General features: G+C 38.0%; 1 protein-coding gene across 1 annotated transcript in view; it reads right to left on the reverse strand.

The window, feature by feature from the left end:
• The window catches only part of MLLT3 (MLLT3 super elongation complex subunit), a gene marked incomplete at its 3' end in the record, with an annotated part of 98,605 nt that extends 81,809 nt beyond the window's left edge, over positions 1-16,796 (reverse strand). The window contains exons 1-2 of the mRNA XM_088529789.1: positions 16,706-16,796; positions 16,317-16,497 (exon numbers count right to left, since the gene is read on the reverse strand). Of these exons, the coding sequence (XP_088385915.1) occupies positions 16,317-16,497; positions 16,706-16,717 (193 nt within the window). The remainder of the gene's footprint in view (positions 1-16,316; positions 16,498-16,705) is intronic.

Below are 16,796 nucleotides of genomic sequence, written 5' to 3' on the forward strand. Positions count from 1 at the left end.
AGAGAGGAAGAGAGGAAGTCTGGAGAAAGAAAGACAGATTTACCCTTGTTTGAGGAGGATCACGTTAGAGATCATTTAGACAGACTTGACACCCATAAATCCCTGGGCCCCAGCGGGATGCAACCAAGAGTTCTGCAGGAGGTGGCAGATGTTATTACTAGGTCACCCTCCATCATCTTGCATTTGGAATAAAAGAGGATGACCAAGAGTATTCAGCATGGACTCACCAAGGGGAAATCGGGCTTAACCAATATGATACCCTTCCATGATGGAAAGACTGTCTGGATACATGAGGGGAGACCAGTGAACATTGTCTGCCTTAACTTCAATATCATAAAACATAACATAGTGTTCTCTTAGGAAAGCTCAGGAAGTGTGGGTTAGATAAGCAGGCAGTGTGGTGGATGAGAACTGGCTGGATGGCAGAGCTCAGAGGCTTGTGATCAGTGCTGCAGTCCAGTTGCAGGCCTGTAGTTAGCCGTGTCCCAAAGGGATCAGTTTTGGGTCCAATCCTACTCAATTTATTGAACAATGACCTGTATGAATGTCATCATGCTTCTGTAACTACAAGTACTTCATTCAGACAGCAACCATTTTGTTACCTTTCCCAGTGACTTTAGTCCCACTTCTTTTAGATATGCAGGTAGACAGGGCCTCAAGTTTTCCTTTCTTTTATTTGTACCATTGTAACTTCACACACCTCTTTAGACACTGCTTTTAATTGACGAAATAAGGTCCTCTAACACTTGCCATTACTGCAAGGAACTGACGAATACCTCAGAGAAAACTCTTCCCCCACAAAATTTCCAGCAGTAGGGCAACTGAATAAATACTCACAATACTCACCACAGATATCTGAAAAGGAGGTAGATGCAAGCAAATTACTACCACCAGATGCTTAGTGAAGTACCTGAAAGCAGCAGAACACCCCAAAATTCTTCTGTGGGAGTGTTTTTTAAACACTGATTTCTCAAATATTGTCACCAATGACTTCCTCTGTGCAATTGAGTGAGAATGCTATCAGGATTTCAGAAGTGCAAGCTTAACTGCTCAGTCATGAGTGGCACACAGAAGGTGATTTGAGGCAAGACTCAGAAAATATAGAGCATACATCACACACATATACAAGAGGAAAATACACAGTATTAGAATTAGTTCAAAAGTTTCAAGAATCGAAGCTCATTTGAACTATTCATTTATAAACACACAGCAGTATATTATTTAGCCTTCAACCTTCTCAGTAATTAAGTCCTTTGTAACCCATACATTTCAGACTACGTCTGTTCATTTAGTAAAGGATCACAAACGTGTAATTTTACAGTACAAGTACAGTATTAAATATCCTTAAAGTAGACAGGGCCCTTGTTAACTTTACTTCAATAAAAACTCCCAAACCCCGCTTCCTTTGTCTTCCCTTGAGAAAATGGTGAAGCAATTTGCATTTACAGCTTAGTTCCTGTTTCTGAAACACCCCCTTAACTTTTTTTTTTTTTTTTTTTTTTTTTTTATGATGGATATAAATGGCACCAAATTGTCAAATCACAGCAATTTTCTGTGCTACCTATACAAATAGGTCTGACTTCTGGCAAGCCATAAAACAATTACTGCTGAATTCCTTAGTGCTTTGATATCCCAGCTTGCCTGCAGGGCTTCAAAACCATCTTGGGGAAATGTTAAAAAGCTAACTTCCAAAACACATAGAGGGAGAAAGATAAAACAACCAATTTCTGCTCATTCAAAGAGAAATATACCAAAAATCTTAACATTGGGATCATAATGTTTGGAGGAAAGTAATATGGATCCTCATCTGTCCAGGATAGAAATCAGCACACTATATTATTTCCATTAGCCTTGTGTCACTTTAGTAATTTAAAATAAATATTAGTTGGTTTTTATAGATAAAGCACTCTAATTCACTAGGGCAGCATCCCTTGTTCCAGTTTAATAGGACTGAACTGGAATCCAGCTGTCTTAATACATAAATATCAGATTATTCCTTTTATCTAGTGCTTCAAATCAGTACATTTAGAACAAATATGGAAAACAGACAAAACTGAGTAACAATTTAAATCAACACTAGCTCACAGAAGGCAAGGCAGATAAAACACAACACAGAAGAAAAAAAAAAAAAAAAAAAACCAGCAAAAAGCACATTCCACCTGAATCCGACTCCCCAGTAATTTTTACAAGTTTGGAAGCACATTTTCATGTTGAAACATTTCTCTTCCCCCTGTTTTTGGGTGCAAAGCAAAAAAAAAAAAAAAAAAAAGTAGAAAATAATCACAGAAAGCAAAGAAAAAAATCATGAAACAGGCTAAGTACATAGAAGAAACAGTGAGTTCTCTAACTCATTTTTTCACTATGGATATTGTCATTGTTATTCTAAACAGTACAAATACACTGAATATTGCAGGCACCTAGGGATTTATCCAGTTGGATTTTGGCTTTGTGCCATTATCTACCAGACTTCTGGAGGTCTTTCCTGTATACAAAGTGGGGGGGGAGTTAATCCCTGCAGTACTATCATAACACACGTGCAACACTCAGAGACGAAGACAAGGAGTCAAAAGTTTAATCTCTTTAATACTAACAGTATTTTGCCTCCTAAAAGCCATGAAATTTGCAAATTAAATCTGACAAAATTGAACAGTGAGCACTACACGTCTTTGCAAGGGGGATATCTGCATGCCCATCAAGGAAAACATCAGAATAATGTAACTTTTAATGGTTGAGTTTTATACAAAATTGAATACACCTTTAAACGCTTACCTTATTTTGAAGGCCTGCAGATTTTTGGTTGAAGGTTGTTAAAAAAAAAAAAAAAAAAAGGCTTAGATCCTGCTTTCTTTCTATACCACAATTTCTTGTTATTCCTAGTGAGCAGGCATGCAGAGACATACAAACACAGAGTACTAAATCAGAATATTGATTCCCCACTCTTAAGTTGCATTTAATATAAATATAATAAATGCCTATGTGCCCTGTTTTTCTCTGCATAAAATGAATTCAGAGTGCATATAGATGCTGCATAAAACTATCATAACCCTAACTAAGTCCATATTTTGTTTTCAGTCTCTTTTGAAAACACAAGTACAATTTTTGTGATCTCTAGTGAGTCAAAAGAGTGGTTTAAGCGAGTCTTGATGAATATCAGAAAAGGAAGACTAACCTTTAATCCATGCTTGTCACCCTCCCCCCCATTCCTTTGTGGCACTTCTGAAGAAAAACATGTTTCAGAATTAGTTCTGATTTTTAATATATCTTCAGAAATCTACTACTCTTAATTGTGGTCAGCAGGAAAAGGAGTTGCAAAGAAATGTCACATAGCTGTCACACAGTTGCAAAGAAACGTCACATAGCTACCTAACTGGCCATGGCTAGAAAGCCTTTTTTACTTGCTATGCACTTCATTTGCAGAAAGCCTTTGGGCTCCCTCATTAGCTCTGAGAAAACAGTTTGTTAGAGAAATTGTTTAATACAAAGTACAACAGGCTATATAAAATATTTGAAAGAAAACAATCCACTACGGAGAGCAGGATGGAGTGGGGGGAGAAGTAAATCTTATCTCTAGTGCCTGGCTGCATTTCAGTTTTAACTCTTGTTAATTTGCTTCATCTGCATTCATAGAAAGATGCAGATGCTATTTCTTTTATTTAATAATATTATTTTCAAATAAAGAATGCACCAGAAATTTTCAGCAGAGTAAGAGTTTATATTAAATGACTGAAGCCTCCAGGCAAACATCCTGATTTAATCATTGCATTAGATTCCAAAATCACTTATTTTTCAAGCCAAAAAAAATAGGTTGTTGTTATTCTTCTAGAACTACAGTGTATATGCCCACATATGCAGACAACTAAAATAACATGGTATAAAGGTAAATCTTAATATTTACATATTACATGCATCACTAAAAATGAAAACCACAAAACAAAGGTTAGACTTTAATCAAGAATTAGTGTTTTACCTAGACTTCAGCACAGACCATAAGGAAGAACCTAAACTCAAAACTCAAAAATATCCAGTTGTCTGGACACCCACAAACTGGTAACACACTGTAAGCTATTCATAAATAAATAAATCCAAGAATCCAGAAACTTAAAGTCTTGAAAGAAATAAACAATTTTGAACTTTATACTGGAAGTGTTGATCTACGAGTAAATTATTAGTATTACAGGCCTTGTAAATCTGAAATTCAGCCATTAGCACACAAATATCCTCATAGACTAGGAGGACTAGCCCAGTAGAACCAAACCTTTTCTGTTACAAGATCAGCAAAACCTGTGGTAGCTCTTTAACTTTGCCGTTAACCATAACGGCAAAAATTCAAGGAAGTAACTTAATGCAGATCTGCTCCATAGAAACCAGACTGTTTCTATTTAGTTTTCAGCCTGTGGATATGATAATGGAAACAAAATCATTCCATAGTTTGTTTGACAACCTAATTTTTTATAAAATATTAACTTTTATTCTTATGTATACTTGCTGAAGACATTTAGTTTATGCAGAGATTTGTAGAGAAAAATTAAACTTCACAGCATGGGACAACTTGACATCCAACAAAAAAGGATGAAGTAAATAGCAAAATAATTGATGACTACCTTTTTAAGAACAGCCTTTGACTAAGTGCAATGCCCAACAGACATATTCAGGTTTCTATAGCGGAAGGATTTAAACACACTAGGTTCAACACAGCCACTCAACCTAAACTGTTGGACAGCTACAGAGTCTGTGCTAAATACCATTCCATTCCTGCACTTCAGATACGTCTCCTACCCTGCCTTCTGTTAGACCTCATGTGAAACAATTGTAAAAAAAATAAATAAAAAGGAGGGCAGATGTGCATGCAGGTTTCTACAGTTCACCCTCACATTAACCTTATTTGGTTTCTGCTCTTGTTTGAGCTACAGAACCGTTCTAACTGAATTCACATACAATACCTGTTAACAAGAACCTGCCAGTGTGAGTCCAACTTGTTGGACACAGATCTCCAAAGCTTCCCTTGAGTTACCCAGACTTACACTGGTGCACTGAAACTGGACCTGTTCACTTGGGTAAGTGACAGCCATTTTCAGTATCATATTTTACAGCATTAATGACAGACAACGCAATCCATGTTTACAGAGCTTCTGCCTGTTCTACCACATGCAGCCATAGGACTGTACAGTAGTAGCATGCAGACACAGGCTGATTTCATTATATTGTTGCTGGGCTACTTTATTTGATTCAGTTTCAATGACCAGTCTTAGTTTTTACATAACACTATCAAAAGCACTCAAAGAGCTTGGGTGGAGTCACTTTCCTGTAATTTATATATAAAATCTTACAGTATTGGTAACACACAGCTGTAAACTGCACCCTTATAAATATATATAACCATGGAAGCATCAAGAGGACTAACACTAGAAGAATAGTACAAGCTAATACGCTTATAGCAAGAGTCGTCAGCTAAGTTAATACGAAGGTTGGCTGTACTAAGACAAACTCTCCTCTATATATTGGGGGGGGCGGGGGAGGAAGAGAGAGACAGAGAGAGAGAGAGAGAGACAGAGAGACAGAGACAGAGAGAGAGACAGAGAGAGAGACAGAGAGAGAGACAGAGACAGAGAGAGAGACAGAGACAGAGAGAGAGACAGAGAGAGAGACAGAGAGAGAGACAGAGAGAGAGACAGAGAGAGAGACAGAGAGAGAGACAGAGAGAGAGACAGAGAGAGACAGAGAGAGAGACAGAGAGAGAGACAGAGAGAGACAGAGAGAGAGACAGAGAGAGAGACAGAGAGAGAGACAGAGAGAGAGAGAGAGAGAGAGAGAGACAGAGAGAGAGACAGAGAGAGAGACAGAGAGAGAGACAGAGAGAGAGAGAGAGAGAGAGAGACAGAGAGAGAGAGAGACAGAGAGAGACAGAGAGAGACAGAGAGAGACAGAGAGAGACAGAGAGACAGAGACAGAGAGACAGAGACAGAGAGACAGAGACAGAGAGAGAGACAGAAAGAGACAGAGACACAGAGAGAGACACAGAGAGAGAGAGAGACAGAGAGACAGAGAGAGAGAGACAGAGAGACAGAGAGAGACAGAGAGACAGAGAGAGACAGAGAGAGAGACAGAGAGAGAGACAGAGAGAGAGACAGAGAGAGAGACAGAGAGAGAGAGAAGCCCTATTTTCTACACCTATCCTTTACTCCTCAAATAACGATACACAGTTGTTTTCCATATAGGAAAACTGCTGCCTCTATTTAGCCAAATGGGTTAGACTATGTATTAGAGTAAAAAGTGTTTCACTGAGAAGGCATGGTATCAATATTATACAGAACAGGGACTAAATTTAATTCAACTGAAAGCAGCAAAGAAAGCCTCATGGAATTTAAAGAAGTTTCAGTTTTCGCTCTGTAATATGTGCTACATAGAAATGGGATTTTTAAGTATTTCACAGAGTCATATAAAAAACATACTTGCTCTTTCATCTAAGGTGTCTTTCAAGTAACAGTCAAGCAAAAAAAAAAAAAAAAAGAAGAAGAAAAAATATTAAGAACAACAAAAAGGTAAAATTTAACCATATAGCAGTTCTGTGACAGAGGAAAATATACCTTTATGGCCCTGACAGGAATAAGTTGAGCAGTAGCAGCATCGAAACAGATATGACACTTCTATAGATGACAGAAAAAAAAAAAAAAAAAAGGAAAGAAAACTAAATTGGTATTTTGTCTCCTGTGTAGCATACAGGTAAATAAGTTTTCTTTTGTATTGGACTAGAAATAGTTTTAAATGAAAGAGAAATCAAACTACTACACATAAAGATCCAATTCATTGCTGAAAAGTTATACATATATGTCTTCCAGATACTACTGGAATTACCCTTTGCAGTTTTCATTCCTTCTTACCACTCATTAATTCGAGAGCACTGAAGCTTACCTGAAATTTAATATTTTTAAATGATGTAAATTAAAGAACTATTAACTGTACAATTGTACATCCACCTTCTAATCAGCAACTAGAGCAAGTTTAGGTAACCACTTCCAAAAAAATATGGGTTCAGTTTTCAGACAAACAAAAATCCTCCAACAGCCTCCCTGATCATTTCCTCAAAATTCAAATAGAGGTCTCATAAATGGATATTCACTGCGAGTTACTTCCCTTGACTTTACCAGTTAGTTCTTACTGAATATGTTGCTAAAAAAACCTTCATTGTGCTGCTGCCTGCAGCCCTGCACATGAACAGGGATTTCACTGAGGTGAAAGAAAGTCCCTAAACGCACCAACTGTACAAGTGGCAGCAACAAACACACACCACACACAGATCGCAAACTCTCAACAAAGCCTCTAATTTCTAAGCATCCTTCTAATAGTAGACATCAACTGGTTATTTCAAAAAAAAAAAAAAAAAAAAAAAGAGAGAGAGAGAAAAAAAAGGAGGGTTTAGATTTGACTCAAAAAAAAAAAAAAAAAAAAAGTGCTTATTATTCTCCACTTATCTCTCAGTTGGAAATTCAGTTTCTCACACAAGCAAAATATTGCAATACCAGGATGCCATTCTTTTAAAACAGAAAGCTGCCTGTGTTTAGGTAAATGAAAAGAAACACTTGGTAATATTTCTAGTGATGTAATTCTCCTTAGAATCTTTTTATAGAAACACAGCCTTGAGGGCAAAATCTACTCCATTAATACAAACCTACGCACCCTGTGAACATGACTCTACACATTTTAATATGCATTACACAGTTATATACTTCATTGTACTAATATTAAATCATTTTCAGGTGTTCAGAACCGTGATGCATGTACAGATCAGACAAGCAAGAAATCAACTCATCGGGCAGTACCCCAGCTATATAAGTTGCCTTTGAATATTACGCAAGACCTATGCCTCTTCATGTTTGAGAGCAAAAAGATTTCAAATCCAACCCATCTCTCTCTCTCACTTTTCAGCAAACTGTGTTACTCATGCGGTGGTGACCTAGAAATATTCTGCAATGGTATTATCAAATATTTCAGTAACATATTTGTTGGAATCATACAGAATAAAAATAAAAAACATGCAAATATCCTTTTGTGTTTATTTTTGGACCCAGTACTGAATCCCAAATTCCATTTGCCTATTTGGAGAAATTTTGAGTAAAAAGGTTTCTAAAAAACTTTCACTATGCACCGTCACTAAGGTGAGAGTGGCACTCTTTCCCACACAAGTGATGGAAAACACTGTATATCAACTTCCAGCCCACAATATTCAAGTAGTTCTCTCTGCTGAATCTGAGGATTATTCCTTTCTAGAGCATCTGTCCCTCCAAGTTAGCATAGTAAAGATAAAATAATGTCTCTTTGAGAGTATATAAAGAAAACTCTTGACTTCCCCCCAAAAACCTGCAAACACAAAGCACTTTGCCTTTCAACCCTTATTTCACAGAGATATACTACATTCTAATGACTTCCGTATGAACAAGAGCAAAATGACTACGCGTTTCACTGATTTAGACGAGTTGTTTTGCAGGAGCCTTATAATAGCAAGCACAAGTAGCGAATTTAAACCTACTCCAAACTGTTCAGAATCCAAACAGTAATCATAAAAATGAATCTACATTTCTTGTTTAACTCTTCATTTTTACATACAGTAAGGCTGTTTTGGCTCTGATCTCTGTCAATAACAAGTTGAAAACAGAAACATACATATTCACATTTACACTTACAAGCAATACATGATTTAAAATATATATCCCATTGTATAGACATATGCTTTTTTGTACAACGTTATCAACAACATACTGAGACCATTAAAAGTCAATTCATATTCATCAACTGCTGAAAACAGTTCTTAATTATATTTGAAAACAAACAAAAACAAAACTTATACTCAATCATTTACACAATATTATGGCAGTTAAGACATTTAGGGCCAGAGTAAGCCATAGTGTTTTTTTTTTGTTGTTGTTGTTTTTTGTTTTTCTTTTTTCTTTTTACTTTTAGGGAATTACCCTACAATATCCCCCTTTGGAATTAAAAGAAACAAATCTGAACTCCTCACCGTAAGTGCAAAATTTCTGCTCAAGATCAATGGTGTGATACAGCCCTTGATTGGGTCTACAGTAGTGGGAGCAGCTCCTACAGTGATAGGAACAGTTAACCATCAATACTCTACATGAGAGGATCATAGAATCTCAGAATGCTTAAGGTTGGAAGGGACCTCTAGAGATCATCTAGTCCAACCCCTCTGCACACACAGGAACAAGGACACCCATGTTAAATTCTCTGATGACTATACTCAACTCTGAGAATCTTGTTCTCTAGCATTATTTAGAAAGAATGCCAACTCTGAAAGAAAGATTAATAAGTTTTCAACAAGTTACTGAATAACAAGTTTTACCTAGCAATTCACAATTATTGTGAAATTAGTTTTCTCCTTTGTGACAGTATTCTACATTACCTAACAACTAAAATAAACTTGATTTTAAAATAAACTACCACTAACAGAGTTAAGTAAACATATAAACATTTAGGATATCAGTCTCTTCGTCTTTATGTACAGGGTAGGACAGCAAAAAGCCACTGAAAAAATAAAAATACAAAAAAAGAGATTTTTCCATCAAAAGTCAAATGTTTTGTGACAAATTGAGAAAGCACAATTTACAGGCAAATGTATAAATAGTTAAAACTTAATTTGTTTTCATATATGCCTATCAACCACTATCAGAAAAAGATACAGAATGACCACACAAAATGACTACACTTCTTTTTCAAAGTAAGCAGTCATAATAAACCTTTTTTTAAAAAAAAAAAAAAGTGTTCCCAGACTGCAGCAGTGTGCAGATTAATTTCTAAATGTAAACTTGCTTTTACCACCTATCTCAAGTGCTACCTCTTTATCAAGTTACAGTCATCAAGTTGTTCTATCTTTTGTTTTGGTGAAATCTGTGGAAGAGACTGACACCTTCTCTAACATTTCTTCCAAAATCCTGAATAAAGACCACATGGCACATCATCGTTACAAAGAGAGTCTTCACACCCCAACCAGTACCACAAAAACTAACACTAGTAAGTGATAAAATCTTAGAAGTCTTGTTAACACCAAGAGGAAAGTTTAAGGGACATTATTGTATTAAAAATGCAGATTATCTAGTGTGTAAGACTGAATATACTTAAAGACTTTTTACATACCTATTACTTTTATAAGGATAAAAACTGCACAAAAGTAAGCTGAACAACAATAAACACCAAACAAACAATGCAGGCATATACATTTCCCCAAATACTAACATATTTAACCAATGATTTTACCGTTTTGAGATATATCCCCCATATCTTACAGAAGAAGTGATAAAGCTATTGCTCATGCAAGAATCTTTTTTTGTGTAACTCTTTGAAGTTAGTATTGTTCCACATCTATTCAGATCATGTGTATGACAATTCTGTAACACCATTTCATTTCTTGCTAGTTAAAATCTGCAAGAATTATGAAGTACTTTTAGAAAGACTTGACCACAGGCTTGTAAAACTAGAAATACTGTAGCAACAATGAAACAAAATTCAAAGCTAACTTGATGTGAAATGCATGCTACATGTATATATTTTTAAATAACCTTAGATCATCCTTTAATAACCTTGGATCATCTTTTACTGAAATGATGTAGCAAGTGTTATTGAAATTGGAATCGGAATTGATCAAAAGTTCTTCGGGAGATCAGCATTTTTCTTTGCACAAATATGATATAACCTTTATGAAAATCAAGTTTCAATTAGATAACCCACAAAAAAGAATCCTTTTTATTGTGTGATTTCATTGCTCAGTGTATTTAATTTTCATTAAGATGCAAGTTTGTGGGATAGCCAATAATAGAGCTCTTCTGAAAATTCACACAGCAACATCCGCCCCAAAGGTTCATTTTCAAACCTGGGAATCCTGATAACTAGAAGATTGCTGTGAAAAGATTCTCACACATCCAGCATGAACCGTGGTTTTGGCTTAGGCTAAATATAAAAGGAGAAAAAAAAATCAGAAAGCTACAATTAAAGTACGTCTTAAAAGTGGAACTAAACATTCTATTCAAATATCACACTCACAAATTAAGAGCTGTAAAAAAAAAATATCTTGCCCAGAAATTTGTATGATTAGATAAAATACAAGCTACCAAAAGCAGCAGATTCTTCACTGTGGTCACGTTAAACTAACTGGTCTATGAAAAGTGGGAGAGATTAAGACTCTCTCACCCCTCCTTTTCCACAAATATGCTTGATAGTATACTGAAATCCACTGAAAAGACAGTTTTAAAAAAAAAAGTACAATAGGTAATAAGGGCAAAAACAGCCTGCTTTTTGTAAATAAAGTTGATTCTAAGACATGCACACCTCTTTTTTCACCAGTATACTTTTAACCAATAAGTAAATGTTTAGTTCAAAACATAGGTCATTAGAATCATTTTGAAACCTAGAATTAGACAAACTTGCATAAAAGAATTAAGTTATCAATGAAAAAAAAAAAAAAAAAAAAAAGAAGAAGAAAACCCACATCTTCAAATTGAATTATTTCTCTTAAACACCCAAACATTTCCATGAAGCATCTGGTCTGCCTCCTGACATCTTGAAATTTTACCAAACCTTTGCTCATCACAAGTTTAGACACTGAGGCAATCAACTCAGTTAAGTTTGTGTGATGAACACAAACGCATAGCATCAGAACTTGATCAGCATATTTTCATTTCCAGGTAATGTATACAGGAAAAAAAAAAATAGACATGAGATTTTTTTTAATCAAAAATTTTTAATCAAAAAAAATCTCTTTTAAAATAACTACTAATCTGTCTGCGGACTTCTTTACCTAGAAATATACTGCTGCATGAAAATCTACCAAGCAAGCTGAAAAATGCCCCAGCACAGTTTCCACCTGACAACAATAATACTGTGCAGTAAGGGTAGAAGAGACAAATTGGGGTAACTGGAACAGCACATGTCACCACACACCATGACTTGTGAGCTACCTTCAGTTCACAACAAGTTTGTGCAGGCTCGCACAGCAGCTAGCTCCACAGGGAAAAGACACACTTCACATCACTGCATTTCACACCATCCTTCTGGTTCCAAGATTCTTATCTTATCATGACCCAAAATAACAGGGACTTTGAGGCAAAGCAGTCTTCAAAAAGGGCCAGTGATAACAAGGACTGCAAATTTTAGTGTTTCTTTGTCTTCATCCGACACCCAGAAAACAACAGATCCAGAATGAATTTCATAACTTTTCTACTGTTCAAAACTTTTGCCTAGTTGAGCTGTGGAATCAAAGCTAGAAAAGCCATTGCATGACTACAAAAAAGATGTGTCAAATAAAAAGAAGTCATTGGTGCCTTTTATTTTAAGTCTATTATCATGAAAGTCAATTAATAAAGTCTATTTTTAAGTTAGTCTGGTTTTAGCTAAACTCAACTAACTCTAGATCATTCCAAAACATCATCCAATAAAGTGTCACTGTATGACAACAGATAATATAAAGCAAAAATAATCAATATCGGAAATCTAAGCTTTTAGAAGACTTTAAACGTTTTGTCCATCCTATAGCAGGCTATCATGCAACTCTACTCCCACCAATGTGTCATATTGCAGTAAAACTTTCTGAATTACAGGGGAACAATATTTACTAGACCCTTAGCACCCTGAAGCAAAACAACTGATCCTCCACTTGTTAAGTTACAACATCTCAGTGTCCAAACCCTCATTTTCGTATCAAGTAAATCATCAGTATATCAAAAGAATCTATCCATTTCCATACGAAAAATTTTGATTTTGTTAAAACACACCACTATTTTAATAGAATCTGAACCACTGAAGCCACTCCAGTATCAAGGCTGGTTTGGAACTGCCCTTTTATATATATATATATATATATATAGTTTCTTTCTAGTAGTTTCCTTAGCAAGATGTAATATCGCAAGGCAAACAGTAAGTTAGATCACTGCTGCAGAGTACCAACATTCATTAGACAGGAAGGGGAAGAAAATATTCCTAACTTGGATAGCATCCACACAGTGTCATATAATACCAGACAAGAGCAATAGGTCCTCTTTTGATAGCAGCCCGCTGCTTATGCATTGTGCAGCACAGTATAGCACTAACTGTAACCTGATGACAACTCTTTTTCCATAGATATGCTTCAAAATACTGCATTTCTATACACAGCCCTACTTCCTTTCCATAAACGGAAAACAGCTAAAAATCCACACTTTGAAAGAAGTCTGGAAACTCCTCAAGTCTTCTGTTAGGCAATTTACTCAGCAATGTGAAACAGATGAGACTGGAGAACTAACAGTAATGCTTATTTGTGATTGCATGATATGCAGAGTAATACGATGGTGATTTTAAACAGCTTTGGTCCTACAACCTCTGCTTCAAAACAGAGTCTGGACATCAATATACTTTATTTAACCACTGAAGTAGTCCTACAGCCCCGCCAATGAAACTAGGCATAGCAGGCCATGACACAGGAGGAAATATGGGGAATCAGTCACTGAAAACTATTGCCTGCTCCACTGCACAAGGATAAACTGAAGGACTTAGTCACCATAAGGCTAACAACAGAAGAAATAAAAGCACTGCGAATACCATGTTTTTAAGGTGAGACGTGACAAAAGACGAAGGAGATAGTTTAATTAAGTCACTGTAGCTCATATATACTCTGCTGTTCTCCCTTAGTCACCATCACCTTCCCATTGCATTTACACTCGCAAACCAAGCTACGCTGTACTCTGAGTGTTCCTAGTGAGATTTCCACCTTAAAACTAATGGAACTTCAGGGTATAGGACCCCTCATTTGCTGCATAATATCAGCAGAACAAATACACGGACACACCTTTGTTTGCAAATTCACCAACCTCCAGGATTTCTAACATCCCAAGCCCAGCCACTGTGCCAGGAAAGATAAGCAAAGTCTGAGATGCAGTCTGCATACTGACAAGTTTAGCCAGTTATTCTCACAAACATGAAAAGCAACTGCACTGAAATACGGCTTTAGGGAAGAAAAAAAAAATTACCTTCCTCCTTCTTGAATGTTTGGAATGACCATATCCACAATAAGTGAGCTAGCAACATAAATACATTATGAGCTAAAAAAAAAATGATATTCTATTCATTTATTAGTCTCAAATTGATTCAAGAGCTCTACAAATAGACTTAACTAATTACAACCTTTTCTAGTAGCTACAAGCATATACTTTAGAGCAGTCATTCACAATATGAGCCTGAAAAGATGCAAAAATCACTTGCCAAAATAGCATGTGTTATTGTGGCTAGCCATTTTAGTGATGCTTTACTTTCATTAACACCGTGTACCCACGTGTACCTGTGAAAACCCAGGTGTGACAACTTATCAAGAACTTCCAACTGATGAGTTTTCTTGCCCAGCACAATAAAGTATTTATCAATTTCAGAGACAGTGAACCGCTAATTATAACCAAGCATTCATTCCCATTGAATTTAATACATAAGGTACCACTGGTAGGCCATCTGAGGTCAAATCAAACTACCAACACTGACTTACAGAGCTAAGAAAAGCAATTTTTTTTTCAAAATTTTTAACCATCTTTGTAAGTTATAAAGACAAACAAAACGCCCACATGCATGGCCCGTGTAATGCCATCATATACTCTTTAGACGTTTTTTAAACAAAAGAAAACATGCTACGTAGTCCAAATATAAAACACCTCCAGAAGCACAGTACTCAACACTTCTACAGCCATTTCAGAGGCCTGAAAGCACAAGGCTCCTTTAGCACCTATTTTTCCCTTATTGTTGCAGTTTGAGGAGTAGTTAAGCAGACCCCTGAAACGAGTGAAATGCTTGTCATAGGGGTACAGCCCTAGCGCTCCCACTGGACCGGGCTTGTTCTCCCACAGTGCAGGTTATGCATAATTACAACAGGACAAGTCCCCTCTCGGGCTATGCAAGCGGACATTTTTCACAGGAGTTGTCACACCATGAGAGACACACACAAGCAAATCCCCCAAAATAAACATTTTAAAACAATGGCTTAAATGACTGCATAACCAAACTCAGCAGCTGGACACACAAAGCAAAACATTCCCAGGAGCAAATGATCTATCTTTCCCTTGCAGAAGTCCTAACATATATTGCTATCAACAAGCTCAACACCACACCTAGCAACTGTCCCCGTGTCTGGTTTGTAGAGCTGTGTTTCCTTAGGCTGGACAAGGTGGGTGGGGGGGAGAGAAGGGGGAGGCACAGGAAATAAAAGCAGTGAAGCAGCATGTCAAACACTCGATATGCAAACAGAACTTCAAAACATTAAATACACTTTCTACCACTGATTTCGATACATCACTCCATTCACTGCACATAATAACACAACCTCACATATTCAGAGCACTCAAACCTTTCCAAGAGTTTCTTTGCCAAAACATTTAGATTGAGTCAAAGTCATGTTTTTTTTCTTATACAAGAAATAGAAGAAAGCAGGAAAGACAGGAAGAATTTAGAGCTAAATCTGGACAATTAAATTCTTCAGAAATGTTGCAGTATTACATTCAAGTCTCAAAAAACTGTGTGTCATATCTAGCTTTTTTCAGACTAAAACAAAAACAAACAAAAAAAAACGGCTGTATGATGATAAAAGGGAATTAATAGTTTACAGGTTAGAAAAGTCCTAACAGTTGAAAACCAATGCATTATGAGAATTGCAATAATATAAGAGAGGCAAAATAATCTTGAAAAAGACACAGTAATGGGTGTAAAATATTTCACAGCTTGCTATCTTCAAACTCAGAAACACTAAACTCAAGTAGGCATATTTATCTTATGACAGGAAAGCTTTTCTATTTCAGCGCTGAAAGCGTTCCTCTGTCTCGTACTCCTTCAGCGCCCAGCTTTCCCGCACTGCTCAAGCGGCAGGGATTTACTACGACCTTGTCCGAGGGAACCGCAGGAGTCCTGCATGCCGATGAGGACTGCGGAACAAACCAGGGATAACTCCTAACTGAGCGTCTGCTTAGAGAAATAAACCTGCTCTCAAACAAAGCACTTTCTCCTCTCCGTGCCGCTACAGCTCCTAACGCAGCTAAAGCCATCAGGTCGCCAGCAGGGCCGGGAACGCCACCGAGCACAGCAGGCTTCGCCACTCTCGCCCTCGGACCGCCACACGCCTTTGGGAAACGACGAGCGCTCGGCGACGGTGCGAAACAGAGGGCGAAACGGAAAGCTGTGTGTCTGGCGGAGTCAAGACACAAGCGCCATGTCCCACGTGAATGAGTAAATCAATAAATAAGCGAGCGAAGCTACGCGCAGCAATCGCAGCCGACCCGCGCGGACGGCGCTGCACGGCGGCACCCTACCTCTCTTGGGCCTGGGGAAGCTCTCGTGCAAGTGAAAGACGACTTTCTCCACGAAATGCTGGATGTTGCTGTGCTCGGGCCCTCGGACGAACACCATCCAGTCGTGGGTGAAGCCCTCCACGGTGGGTTTCTTCCGCACCTGGGCGCGGTGCCCCAGCTCCAGCTTCACCTGCACGGCGCACTGCGGGGCGAGAGACCGGGCGCACCGTGAGCGCGGCGGAGGGGAGCGGGGAGAACGGACACGGCGCGGCGGGAGCCGCTGTCAGCACCGCGCACGGCCCACGGGTCCGGTGGCGGAACATGGAGATGCCGCGGTGGGGAAGAGCCGCGGGGCGGACGGGAAGAGCCGCCGCGCCGCGCCGCAAGGCGCCGCGCCGCCGGGCACTCACCGAGCTGGCCATGCCTGGGAGCCCGCGGCTCGCCGGGCTCTCCGCACCGCTCGCCCGCCCTCCGCGCTACTTCATGGAGCCGCCGCGGCGG

Source organism: Tinamus guttatus, unplaced genomic scaffold (assembly GCF_059628265.1).
Source record: "Tinamus guttatus ecotype Peru unplaced genomic scaffold, ASM5962826v1 Tinamus_guttatus_pri_ptg000345l, whole genome shotgun sequence".
Classification (NCBI taxonomy): Eukaryota; Metazoa; Chordata; class Aves; order Tinamiformes; family Tinamidae; genus Tinamus; species Tinamus guttatus.